At 42.5% G+C, this 13,174-nt stretch overlaps 2 protein-coding genes across 6 annotated transcripts; one reads left to right on the top strand and one right to left on the bottom strand.

Annotated features, from left to right (window-relative positions):
* Nucleotides 1-739: 739 nt before the first annotated feature.
* gtse1 (G-2 and S-phase expressed 1) lies at nt 740-8,380 on the top strand. Of its 4 annotated transcripts, none has more exons than XM_068728493.1 (12): nt 740-822; nt 1,018-1,114; nt 1,231-1,288; nt 2,474-3,131; nt 3,828-3,989; nt 4,246-4,381; nt 4,478-4,888; nt 5,877-5,928; nt 6,674-6,859; nt 6,960-7,185; nt 7,342-7,458; nt 7,794-8,380. In XM_068728493.1, exons 2-12 carry the CDS (start codon nt 1,093-1,095, stop codon nt 7,881-7,883), a joined length of 2,118 nt encoding a protein of 705 aa, XP_068584594.1. In that variant the 5' UTR covers nt 740-822; nt 1,018-1,092; the 3' UTR covers nt 7,884-8,380. The 4 variants fall into 4 exon arrangements, with proteins under 4 accessions (XP_068584594.1, XP_068584619.1, XP_068584602.1 ...); XM_068728518.1 differs by having other exon boundaries at nt 7,797-8,380; XM_068728501.1 differs by having other exon boundaries at nt 741-822; nt 1,036-1,114.
* Nucleotides 8,381-9,176: 796 nt separating this feature from the next.
* LOC137886500 (uncharacterized) lies at nt 9,177-12,155 on the bottom strand. 2 transcript variants are annotated; one of them, XM_068728983.1, is made up of 4 exons: nt 11,834-12,155; nt 10,707-10,953; nt 9,879-10,016; nt 9,177-9,713 (listed from the first exon to the last, which is right to left on the bottom strand). In XM_068728983.1, exons 1-4 carry the CDS (start codon nt 11,998-12,000, stop codon nt 9,459-9,461), a joined length of 807 nt encoding a protein of 268 aa, XP_068585084.1. In that variant the 5' UTR covers nt 12,001-12,155; the 3' UTR covers nt 9,177-9,458. The 2 variants fall into 2 exon arrangements, with proteins under 2 accessions (XP_068585084.1, XP_068585092.1); XM_068728991.1 differs by having other exon boundaries at nt 11,821-11,970.
* Between the last annotated feature and the right edge of the window lie 1,019 nt (nt 12,156-13,174).

A 13,174-nucleotide genomic window follows, 5' to 3' on the forward strand; every position in this document is an offset into this window, starting at 1 on the left:
ATGTGGTGGAGAAGGTGTGATTTGATTGAAGAGTTTCTGTGTTTTCTATTCTACATTTAAACCAGTTGTGTTTTGCCTCTTATTTTATTTTATTTTATTTTATTAAAAGAACAATAACACAAAAACAACAGTACAGAGAGCACAGGAAAACTCATGACAAAACATTAAAAAAAATAAATGTTAACAAATGTGTACACTTAAGAATAAACACATCCATTAATTTAGAACTATGAAAAATATCTAAATAAATAAATAGATCAAAAACGTATGTGATAAACGTTGCATCTTTTCTCCTGTCTTTCTTCAGTCCATGCCTTAATGAATATATTTGATTATTTTCTTCATCAGAAAAAAAATTAATGCAAACTTTACTAACTAAATGCGTTTTTAATAAACTTTTTATGGCTCAAATTGCTGTAAAGGATACATATTTAAATGTTTTTACTACTTAATTCTTTCTATTTTCTGTATTTGTTCCTTGTTAATGTGAATAATTTATTTCATTGGCATTAAACGTATAAATTATATTTAAAAGCATCAAAAACAAGGAACCTATAAAATATTTAATATGATATTCCTTTGGGGGTAAAAAAAACAACAACCGGAAATAGGTTTTTAACACTACAAACTACAATCCCCACAACTCTGCTCATTGCTTTCGTCACACACACTTCCGACCAATGGCTGAGTGGGCCAGAGTCACGTGACCAGCAGCGCAGCAGATTTGAATCGTTTGTGAGGTTAATGTGTGTTTTCTTCGGGTCGCCGTTTGAATGCGAAGCAGAAAAGAAGATTTGTGAGTTTTTCCAGAGGAACTTGAAGGTTTGTAGTTTCTTTACTTTTAATTAAACTGTGAGCTCCGTGTTTAAATGTAGTCCGTTTAAAGCTAACAGTTGACCTTTGGTTTAGCTAAAGCGTGCTAACGTTAACGCCGTGCTAACTTTAACGTTAGCACGACTAAAGCTCGTGTTTTAAGTGCAGTCTTAAGAGTCTTAGTGTTAAATATTGTCATTATAGTTTAAGGTTCCGCTGTAGGTCTGATCCGGATCCATCTGTTACACCCCCCCACACAGAGAAGAACCAAACAGCGGGATGGACTGTGGAGCTAACAGCGGTAACGTTTACACTTAAGTTAACCACAGTGTTAACAACTAATCCAGAGTCAGCGTTACCCGCAGTGTGCACCGTGTCCCTGTGTTTGAAATGGTCTGTGTTTGTGTCTCTGATCAGATCTGTTCTTTCTCACCGATGAGAAGTTCGACTTCGATGTTTCTCTGTCACCTGCCAGGTAGGTTCTGTTCGTCCTCAGTGGAGGAGGACGAAGTAGCTCTTATTGTGGATGTTTTACTGATTTCATATTCTTTACTATTTTATTACTTTTTACTTATTTAATATTCTTTACTGTTTTATTACTTTTTACTTATTTAATATTCTTTACTATTTTATTACGTTTTACTTATTTAATATTCTTTACTGTTTTATTACTTTTTACTTATTTAATATTCTTTACTATTTTATTACTTTTTACTTATTTAATATTCTTTACTGTTTTATAACTTTTTACTTATTTAATATTCTTTACTATTTTATTACTTTTGACTTATTTCACATTCTTTACTGTTTTATTACTTTTTACTTATTTAATATTCTTTACTGTTTTATAACTTTTTACTTATTTAATATTCTTTACTATTTTATTACTTTTTACTTATTTCATATTCTTTACTGTTTTATTACTTTTTTACTTATTTATAATACTTTTTTTGATCTTGTTTTTTTACTATGTCTCTTGTTTGCACTATCCACTGTGTGTGTGTGTGTGTGTGTGTGTGTGTGTGTGTGTGTGTGTGTGTGTGTGTTGTTTATTATATTAGATATAATCTTTAACTGTATTAATTAGTTGGGGAGATGAAGCTCATTTAATGTGTTCAATACATAATGAAACTAATCATTTTCCCAATGGATTAATCTCCTGAATATTTTCATATTTAATGGATAAGATTGATTAATTACTCGTCTGGTTTAATTTCAGAAAAATAAAGAGACACTTCACAATGTTTGTTTTGTCCAAACAACCGACCCAAAACTATATTACAGTTATGAAAATAATAATTAAAAAAAATCACATTTGAAAATCATGAAATGTTTTTGAGTCTAGCCTGAACGATGATTTAAATAGTTGGCATAATTTTATGTCAGCTGTACTAGAACAAAGTATATAAAAGTAGAACTAATGGGAGAAATAAAGATATGCACAAGGAAGATATACAGTTATGTTTATACATGTATTTCATGTTTTCATGTTTTCGTTTGACTTTAAAATAATGAATTAAACGTTGTTAAAATGTGAACACTTCCAGCTTTAAGTGTTTAAACCTGAGCTCAGTTTTGGAGCTGCGTGTCTGGTTCCAGCTCTCTGCTTAGAGCTGTTTGTGTTCCTCTCAGCTGTGATGTCTCTCTCTCTGCTCTGAAGCTCCAAAGGTGAGGAAGATGAAGATGAGGTATTCGTGGGTCCCGTCAGCCACAAGGAGAGGTGCGTCTCCGTTAACGTGGCGTCTCTCGGCGGTGGAGGTGCAGGAGGAGGTGGCGTGCGGGCGAGCTGGAGTCCGCTGAGCGGGGATCAGCTGGAGGCTGTGTGTCAGGAAGCCCACAGACTAGCCGACCGGCTGCAGTGCTCTGAACTGAGCAGCCGGCCAAGCGGCGAGGACGCGGAGACGACCGCCGACAAGGACGAGTTCGTCCAGGACGCCGTGGTCAAACTGAGCGTGATCGATCAGGCCGCCGGGGCACTCAGCCCCGTGAAACGGCAGACCTTCTGTGTGCAGGACAGTCCCATGAAGCAGCTGCCGCCTGCCGTCCAGCACCGCCTGCTGAGAGGAAGCAGCTCCGCTACGTCTACATCCACATCCGCCCGCCCCCCGGCCACCACAGCTGCATCCACCCGTCCCGCTGCCGGACGGAGCGCCTCCGGTCCCGCGGCCGGGGTCAAGCCTCTGCCCAGGACGGGGCTGCGAGGGAAAGGCGTCCTCGCCGTGGCCGCGGTGCTGCCGAGCAGACCGTCTGCCACAACAATGTCCTCTTCAGCCGGCAAGAGCAGAGTGGAGAAACCCAGAATTCAACCGCCGAGCAAAGTAGGAGAGACGTTTTCTGTGTTTTTGTTTTACTCTTTCCATCCGCAGGTGAAACCGTCGGCTTGTGTCTTCTTACACCTTCTCCACTGCAGGAACTCAACAACCCGCTTACAGAACCATTTGAGTCATCGGTTCTTCTTGTGTTCCCACTGTGGCTTAAAGATCTGCTAGAGAACAGATGTGGTGATGATGTAGTGTCTAAATCCATTTTACCTGAACGTTACTGGGAAATGCTATTAAACGTGGATTTAAATGCCCAAATCTAGCTCCAAAAACTCTCCCTCAAAGCAGGCGGAGAACAAAAGCAGAACCAAAGACGATGGCCACATGTTACGGGTTGTTCCTGCAGTGAATAGGCGTTATTATTATTATTATTATTATTATTATTATGATTATTATTATTATTATTATTATTATGGCTGTTTCAATGGTGTCATCTAAAAGCAATAGTTGGACATTTAAGTAAATGGTTGCTTGTGGACAGATGGATAGCACTCTCAGCCTGGGTAACACAACCCCCGTACAGAACCTCCTAAAGCTAATGAACACATTTGATGTAGTTTGTGTAATCTGTAACTAAACCAAAGAGAAATAAACTAAATGTATCTGTTTTACAGGGGATTATGCGCTATTTCTTGGCTGACAGAAGTCTTTCTGCTGATCACACGTCTGCTCTTTTTGTTTTTCTTGTTTCAGCCGTTGGGAGGTTGGAGGCGGAGCCCGTCCTGTCGCCTCTCCAGCAGAGCGGAGTCATCTGAGGATCTGCTTTCTGATTCGGCGAGTGTGGCGTCTGACATCAGCGACTCCTCCCTCAACTCCAGCCTTCAGGGAAAGCGCACGCTGGCTCCGCCCACCAAGGTAGCGCACCTGTTCAAAAACCGACTCTGCACAAACTTCACCATTTTCTTTTCTTTTTTTTAAAGCTGATTCTGAAATCTGGTGGAACAGCGCCACCTGTTGGACAGAGTCAGTCACTGCCGCCAAACGCATTCAATTAAATTGACGATATTGAATGTGTATATCGGTGTTTCCCACAGTCAGGATTTGTGTCTATTTATTCTAAACATCCTGTCACGGTGCAATATGTTATGTATATAATATTCATCTCCATCAGCGTGCTCTGGGGAACGTGTCAGGTGTGAAAGCTCCGCCCCCTCAGAAGAGGAGGGTGATGGAGAGGAGGAACACGTCGTCATCCTCGTCCTCCGTGTCCAGCTTCAACTCCAGCCTCTCTCTTTCCCCGGCTACAGGTACGCTAACTCGTACTCAGACACCCTTTTAAAGGAAGCGGTCTGGATCCGGTCACAAACTAATTCTGGAGCGGTTGGACTGTCGTCTCCTCTCAGGTAAACTGAACTCATCTCTGAGCCAGAGTCAGAGCAGCTCCACTGGCCCCGCCCCCAGCAGCAGCAGCAGCATCATCAGCAGACCGGCCAATCAAAGCAGGCCGCGCCGCTCCACCGTCTACGCCGCCGCAGAGCCAGCGTCCTCCACCGCTGGCCGCCGCTCGCTGTCCATGCAGGCCAGGAAGCTGTCCGAGGTGGAGCGCGTCAAAGCCACCAGGTCCACGCCGCTTAAGATAGCTGAGGCCACGCCCCTCCAGGTGACGCCCGCCAAGAGGGTTTTGGAGAGGACCGCCTCCATCCCCGCCGCTGCCTCGGCCCGGCTGCAGAGCGGATTGAAGACCAGATCCAAACCAGAGGCGCTGGTCGTACCGACACCCGGCGGAATAGTCAGAGGAGTCCGCCAAGGAGACGGTAAGAGACGTCAGTTTGTTTCATACTGGAGTTCATTTAGAAATATGTTGTTCTGTCTGTGTTCATACTTTATTTAAGATCAGACCAAACTCCAGACACAAAAATATGAATTCTGCTTCTGAAAACAAACTCAGCTCTGGTGGATATCGCTGGATATTATTGTCCAAGTTAGCATCATTGCAATATTTCAATTAATTTAGCTAATTACTAAACATAGAGTGAGCGTTGATGCTGACACTCTGTCTGTCCGTCTCTCACTCTGTCTGTCTGTCTGTCCGTCTCTCACTCTGTCTGTCCGTCTCTCACTCTGTCTGTCCGTCTCTCACTCTGTCTGTCTGTCTGTCTGTCTGTCTCTCTGTCTGTCTGTCTGTCTGTCTGTCTCTCTCTCTCTGTCTGTCTGTCTGTCTCTCACTCACTTTGTCTGTCTCTCACTCTGTCCGTCTCTCACTCTGTCTGTCTGTCTCTCACTCTGTCCGTCTCTCACTCTGTCTGTCTCTCTCTCTGTCTGTCTGTCTCTCACTCTGTCCGTCTCTCACTCTGTCTGTCTGTCTGTCTCTCACTCACTCTGTCTGTCTCTCACTCTGTCTGTCTCTCACTCTGTCTGTCTCTCACTCTGTCCGTCTCTCACTCGGTCTGTCTGTCTCTCTGTCTGTCTGTCTCTCACTCTGTCCGTCTGTCTGTCTCTCACTCACTCTGTCCGTCTCTCACTTTGTCTGTCTGTCTGTCTGTCTCTCACTCACTCTGTCCGTCTCTCACTCTGTCTGTCTGTCTCTCACTCTGTCCGTCTCTCACTCTGTCCGTCTTTCACTCACTCTGTCCGTCTTTCACTCTGTCTGTCCGTCTCTCACTCTGTCCGTCTCTCACTCTGTCTGTCTGTCTCTCACTCTGTCTGTCTGTCTCTCACTCTGTCTGTCTCTCTCTCTCTGTCTGTCCGTCTCTCACTCTGTCTGTCTCCGTCTCTCACTCTGTCTTCGTCTTTGTGTTTCAGCTCCAGACGCCTCAAAGCCAAAGAGGCTGACGTCCGTGGGCGGCGTGGACAGGTAGCTGACGTCACACAGACGGCTGTACATTGACGTCACTCACGTCTATGAAAGTGGCTCAGATTTACTGATGATGCTGAATTTTACTCCTCAGTGTGAAAATCTCAATATTTACTTATTTGAATGAGACACAAACGGAGCAGGACAGATATCCACATGTGGCCATCCCTTTATTTACAGAGCGCTGTTCATGGTACTCAAAGACACTTGTGGAAGCAGTCTAACCTCATGAACGGGTGGCTTTTATCCAGTTTAAAACATTTTACAACTTCTTGTTAAAACATCTCAGCAGGCTGCAATTCGGTCAAAGATTCACAGAATTTCTGTCACGTGACCGTTGGTCTCAGATGAATCAATCATGGCTTCATAGCTGCGTTGAGGAGCTCAGAATTTAATGTTTTTCACAGGACCTGGTTACTTCAAACGGTTTATTCAGGGCGAGATTTTAAATTAAACATGTAGAATAAAATGTTTTTAATGAAATATCAAATGTTTAAGCTTTGTTTTGGTTGCTTTTTCAGACGGAGGCGTTCGTCACACATGATGTGTTCACTGACCATCGGAAAGACGATAATCTGATCATAATGTTATTTTTCACAGTTTCTGGATGTGATAAACGGTGTAGTTTTGGCGATTATTTCGGGATCACAGACTTAAATTAGAAGTTTGGTTCGTTTGGGTTAAATTCTACCTGCCTTCCTGACTGATCAGTGATGTCATCAACTGGCACCTTCCTCTCCTGCAGTCTTCCTCAGACGCCCTCTGCTGGCAGCTGCACGTCGCTGCAGGCGAAGACCAGGCGTCCCTCCGCCCTCCCCACCCCCGTCAGGCGCAGGATGTCCGCCATCCCCGTCGCCACGCCAACCAGAGCACCGCCCATCTTTGACTTTGGCCCCGCCCCCGCCTCAACCAGGAGGGAGAAAAGCTGCAGGTGAGATGCTTTAAAACAGCTGTCGCGCAAACGGAACGCTAGTCTGAGATCACCATGAGTCTTCATCACTGTTGTTGTTGTTGTTGTTGTTTCTGTGTAGCCCCGCCCCTACAGACGCACAGGAGGCGGAGCCTGTTGATGCCCTCGATGTCCAGCCCTTCTGTCTAGAGGAGGAGGAGGAGCCACCTGCTGCCCCGCCCACCAGCCCTTCACAGCCTGACCAATCGGAGAGCGCCGATCCTGGAGCTCCGAGTCAGGGAGAATCGGAGCCCATCAAGAACCTGATCGAACTGGAAACTACAGAGGAGAAAAGCAAGACACAGGAGGTCAGAGGACACACACACACACACACACTTTTTAATTTTTTGTTTCATTTTTCTCTATTTTTCTGTTTTGCTGCTGCAACAACCGAGATCAATAACGGTTCATCTTATTTGATCCTAGAACCAGATGTTCATCCCTCTGACGTTCTTTCTCCTCAGGTTCTCCTGTTGGATCTTCCAGCGCCGACTCTGCACATTCAAGAGAAACTGCTCATCGACTTGACCAACACCCCCGACCTGATCCGGACCAGCGGCAAGACCTGCACCTCCACTCAGGTAACAGCTGACACCTCAGTTTACAGGCCGGAAAAATGTCCTCTCATGTGGCTCGTCAGTGTCGTTTCCAGCAGAGACGGTCGTCTATGTGGACAACTGAGAACGTGTTCGAGGGCTGCACAATGTAGGAGGCTTCAACTCCCTTAAAGGGACAGTTCAGCCCACGAGTATCTGGGTTGTTTTGGTTGCAGAGTGTTGGAGACTCCTTGTACACACCAGACAAACATTGTTATAGCAATACAATTATTGCTATAATAATAATAATAATAATAATAATGTCTCTTCAAACATGTCTGCAGGAGATCTTTAAATAGAACCTGTTTTATTTCCTTCAGCAGCTGATCGACTTGAGCTCTCCGCTCATCAAGTGGAGTCCAGAAGAGAAGAGGGAGAACAACGCTCCGCTCATCAACCTGTCCTTCTGATTCACGTTCCTCCTCAAGACCTGGATCTTCTGATCCACGTTCCCCCTGAAGACCTGGATCTTTTGATCCACGTGCCTCCTGAAGACCTGGATCTTTTGATCCACGTTCCTCCTCAAGACCTGGATCTTCTGATCCACGTTCCTCCTGAAGACCTGGATCTTCTGATCCACGTGCCTCCTGAAGACCTGGATCTTCTGATCCACGTTCCTCCTGAAGACCTGGATCTTCTGATCCACGTTCCTCCTGAAGACCTGGATCTTCTGATCCACGTTCCTCCTGAAGACCTGGATCTGACGCTCTCTGCAGTAAACTGGACTCTTTCTGTCTAATAATTATAATTCCGTTAAGTTAACGACTCGGTGAAGTCGTCACTGAGGTATTTTGTTTTAAATGATGAAAATATTCAAAGGTTGCTGAAGGTTTTCTGCATCTGATTGTACTTTGTATTTGTCTCCGGCTTGCTGCTCTTATTGATGTCTGAATAAATGTTAATGTAACGACTGTGCTTCATTCATTCATCAATCATTTATCGTTATAAATCTGAATATAGAAATCAAACTGAATACAGGATGAATGGTGAGTGTCTGTTGAACAAATGTTAAAATAATACAAAAAATAACTTTATTAATACTTCTGAGCCCCTTTTAGAAAACCTCTCATTTTACTGCAGCAGGGTCTGACAGTCTGCCCCCTCTCAGTCCTGGTTCTGGTTCTCCCGTGCCTCCCTTCCCTACAGCGGGTCCAGCAAAACGTCCCGGGTCTCCAGCAGCGTGGTGTCGGTGTTGGCTCCCAGAGAGGAGAAGCTCTGCTCCTGGAGGAGGAGGAGACGCTGCTGCCGGGAGGTGAGCTCTCTGGATCTGGGTCTGTCCACGGTGGACCGGTCTCTGCTGGAGTGGTTTCTACATGATTTCACCGATTTCGAACAAGTATTTATAATAACTATGTAGAAATAACCAATCTTCTCTTTAATGGTCTTGTTTACTGATGTAAGTCACATAGAGACGTCGATATTAAATTGCGAGTTTCATAAAAGTTCCTCACGGTAACTTTATTACAGATGTGACTCCTCGCACTCGGAGTTAAGTACACCAACAAAATGTCATTTTTAAAACATGATTGACGACCTGAAGACTTTGATGAAATCTGTGTCCTTATTTCTCAAAGTGTCAATTTGGATGTTTGACACAATTCTAAAGAACAGGTTACTTTTTCCGTCCCTCTGTTAATATACAAATAGCCACATTAAACATTTACACACTGTTATCTTTGGTATGAAGAGACATTGATAAGACATTTGTTTAGGACATGTTTTTATTAAATGTGGAATGGCTTATTGGAAAAATGTAGAGGAGTTTAATCCGTCCATTCAGAGTATAGATAGATAGATAGATAGATAGATAGATAGATAGATAGATAGATAGATAGATAAGGCCAATAACTGATATTCATTTGCGCTAATGAGACGTCATTACATTTGACAAAGATCAGAGATTACAACAAACGTAGTTTATGCTTCAAAGACGACACGCTTTCTGGATTTTCAAAATAAGGCAAAGGAAACCAATAAGCGATCAGTTAGACCTCGGTCAACAGGATGCCATAAGGACGGATGGCCTTTTTGACGATCTCCCGCTCTTTATTTTTGTCCTCGATGGGAACCAGCCAGTACTGTTGTTCAGGGCATATCGTCCTGTACTTTGGGTTGATGCGATTCTGCATGATCACTTGGTAGTTGTGTTCATCTATGGAGAATTTTGTGGCGTAGTGCTTTGCGATTTCAAAGTCTGGAGTGGAATAAATCCCATCGCCATACTTATTATGGATGCCTACCTGTTAAACACAAGAAGGCGATGCATTAGAATCTATTAGTAGTAGAGTTAATTTTATACACGTGATTTCTTCGTCTGCTCCAACTTCAGCGACAAACTCATCGTACTCTCATTCCATATACTGTGTATATTTCTTAACGTTTCGTAATAATGAATTGATAAAAACCTTGTAGTTTTTTTCGATGATGGCGTTCACAGATATCTCCCGTGTCCCGTGGTAGGACACGGGCCACTCCCCCGGCACCGAGTCTGTGCTGCGGTTAGTGTTTCCCAGCCAGGTGTTGTCCTCGTACTTATCCAGCACCTGAGACCAAACGTTCCGAAACATTACCAACAGCCTAACGGTGATGTCACAGTGTACCGGAGTACGCCTGCGCATCACTGCAGCGAGGTCAGATGTTAAACCAATGGAAGTCCACTGATTAAAGGAGAACTCCGCCTATTTTACACAACCTAATCTATTTAATGGTATCGCCACTAGATGGCGCCAAATCCCTACACGCTGGCCCTTTAAGAGAAGCTTCTATCAATAAGAAAACAAGTTGCAAACAGTGATTTAGTTTCCTGTGAGTTTAATGTAATTTGCGTATGACTTCGCTATATGAAGTTGTAATCTTAGAGTGAATAAATACCAACCATTAATAGTATCAAAACTAATTTGAAACAATGAAAGTCTTAGATAGAATTGTGTTAAATAATATTTAAGTCGTGCTTTCATCTCTTCTTGTATAAAGCATTGACCCAATAGAAAAGAAAGATTAATTACATGAGCAGTACGCAAAGCTGCATAACTTCTGTTCTCAATGTGAAATGTATTTTTCACCATAAAATTATTCAATGAATTAGATTTTTCAGACAAAATATGTATCATTATGCATGTTTTTTTTTTTTAAATGTATCATCAGATCTCAGCCAGATTGTGTTGTAGTCTACATGCTGTATTGTGGAATATAGCCGGCTGATGCTGGTTATACAACAATAAAAGCATATTCACCTTGATGGCGAAACGCTGCCAACCACACGGGCGATTGTACACCTCCCCACCTCTGTAATATGTCTCGGTGTCTTTCAAATTGGAGAAATCATAGTTGAATCTAGGGTCCAAGTGTTCCGCGGACCAGACGACATCCTCCGGCTCGAGGGAAATCATCCCAGTTTTAGGATCTGTCTTGATGTCTTTGGGCAAGTTGACATAGGATGACACCATCGGACCCCACACTGCTGCTGCAAAATCTGGCTTCCTGTAAAAGTTGGAGAGGAAGAAGAAGAGATGCGATTTCAAAGCACGAGTCGTCTTTAAATGAAGAAATGTTCAGAATACCAACTCAACAGGGGCAACGTGGTGAACCTTTCAGCAACAGTTTAGAGGGAAAAACAATTATAAGACTGTATAACTGGACTGGTGATGCTTGAAACATGTTCACCTTCTTTGTTATGTCGTCCTTAAATGTGAATGCCGGCTCTTAGGAAGAAAATAATCAGAGATGTTGTGAATAAAATGGAAATACATCTAGAAAATGTTGCAGTATTTTCACACCTAAGCGATGCTCCAGAACAAAATGAAAAATGTATGAGGGAAAAGAAAACATCAAACCTAAACGATAGTCCAGGTTTAAATGTGCCAAATGTAGATGACTTGAAGTTCTATGTTTTATAAAAGATTTAAGGGTATTGAGATTAAATTAATATATATATATATATATATATATAAATATATATTATATTATATAATATATATGTTATATTATATATTAATATATATATTAATATATAATATATATCATTGAGCTTGTCTCCACCAAGAAAAACATTGTATATATATATATATATATATATATATATATACAAATATATATATATATACGTATATATATATATATATATATATATATATATATTTATATATATATATATATATATATATATGTATAATAATACAAATATAATAATAATTTGCTTGGTGGGGGTAGACCTAATAATTCAGAATTAGAAAGGTGATAATACAAATAATACAATATTATTTTCTTGGTGGAAAAAAGTCTAATGATGACAATAATAAAAAAACTAGAAAGGAGATTTATTAATAAATGCCATTTTGTTATAATTACCAGGGTGCTGTACCACATAAGGCCAGATAAGTCAGGTCCGTGATGCACATCTTCTTCCGCGCTGCTCCTCCACAAACATCGACCGGCGAAGACCCAACACTGAACCCTTGACTTTGAGCAGAAGTTACTCCCTCTGCAGAGCACCTTCATAGCTTCAAGCACAACTTTTATGTCGAACATCTTGACGCTGTCGTTGTAACGGTGGCGGCTTGTTGGCTTTTCTTCTTCCGACAGATTAAAGGCGCAAACGGGCTCATATTTATAATGCTTCGGCTTTAGATCCTCCCTTCCGTCCCAGTGATAGTGAAAGCAAAAGCACAGTTACGGTAACTGGGCTTCTGCTTTCCCTTTCTCTGGCTGCTGCAGTATCTTGCCGTTCCATTAGTTCCTCCCAGTGAATGTCTGGGAGAGATACTTCTTGTAATCTCAAGAAATGCAAACACAGGTTCTTGGCAAGTTTCCATTGGCAGGCAGAAAACTCCCAAGAGACTCAGCAATGTTGCGCAGAAATCTAATGAACAGGAAAAGTAATATCTAACAAATAGACAATAAATAATAATACAGTTTTTTTTTAATTTGTATTTGATATACGGCCGTGAACGACTACAACCATCACTGATAAAGTAATACCATAAAGGAGAGATTCATAGGTGATATCCCAGAGAGGGATATTTAGTATAATTAATTTGTTAGGATTTGATCACTGTGTTAAAAAAAGTAAAATTGTGTTGGTTGTGTCCATCTTTGAGTATTATATCTGTATAAATCCGGAGATATATTAGGCAACAGCCCTCTCTTTCGTGCTCCGTCTACTGTGTGTTGGCCAGACGCCCAGATGTGTGTGCGTGAGTGAAAGATAGGACATAAGAACAGGTGGGGGGCAAGGTTCCCCACTTTCCTTTTTGGCTCCCTAGACAGCAGCCTGAGAGTGATAGATAACAGCGTCTGGAAACTCCCAAACAGTTGCCGGCAAACTAGCCGAACATCTTGTCAATATTAAGCAAGGCCCCGTATTGGAAACCAGGGATGCTTTGTTTATGTGATTCGGCCTCCTGGTGAAAGATCTGGTTGTGTGTGACCAGACGGCAACCTCCGGTTCTGCAGAGTGAAACCGAGGCTGAAGAGTCCTAAAGCTGCATTCTCTCTAATGGCCATCAGGGGGCGACTCCTCTGGCTGTATAGAAGTCTGTGATGTCTAGAGTCAAATAGACCGTAAAGCGGAGTATGCTTTAGAGCGGGCTTACTGTGATTGACAGGCTACCATAGACTGTAGTGGATGTAGTGATCGTGACGGCACCCATTGCTTTTTGAACTGCCGTCTTGAAGCCTTAAATTCCACGTTTTGGCCGTCGCC

The sequence above is a fragment of the Cebidichthys violaceus genome, unplaced genomic scaffold (assembly GCF_023349555.1).
Source record: "Cebidichthys violaceus isolate CVI_PGR_0920_01 unplaced genomic scaffold, fCebVio1.0.p SCAF_100, whole genome shotgun sequence".
NCBI classification, from domain to species: domain Eukaryota; kingdom Metazoa; phylum Chordata; class Actinopteri; order Perciformes; family Stichaeidae; genus Cebidichthys; species Cebidichthys violaceus.

Coding starts and splice junctions, on each gene's coding strand:
- LOC137886500 (XM_068728983.1), bottom strand. CDS start 12,000: ATGTTCGACATAAAAGTTGTGCTTGAAGCTATGAAGGTGCTCTGCAGA. Junction 10,017..10,706: donor GGCAGCGTTTCGCCATCAAG/GTGAATATGCTT, acceptor GTTTGGTCTCAG/GTGCTGGATAAGTACGAGGA. Junction 9,714..9,878: donor TCATCGAAAAAAACTACAAG/GTTTTTATCAAT, acceptor TGTGTTTAACAG/GTAGGCATCCATAATAAGTA.
- gtse1 (XM_068728493.1), top strand. CDS start 1,093: ATGGACTGTGGAGCTAACAGCG. Junction 1,115..1,230: donor GGACTGTGGAGCTAACAGCG/GTAACGTTTACA, acceptor GTCTCTGATCAG/ATCTGTTCTTTCTCACCGAT. Junction 5,929..6,673: donor TCCGTGGGCGGCGTGGACAG/GTAGCTGACGTC, acceptor CCTCTCCTGCAG/TCTTCCTCAGACGCCCTCTG.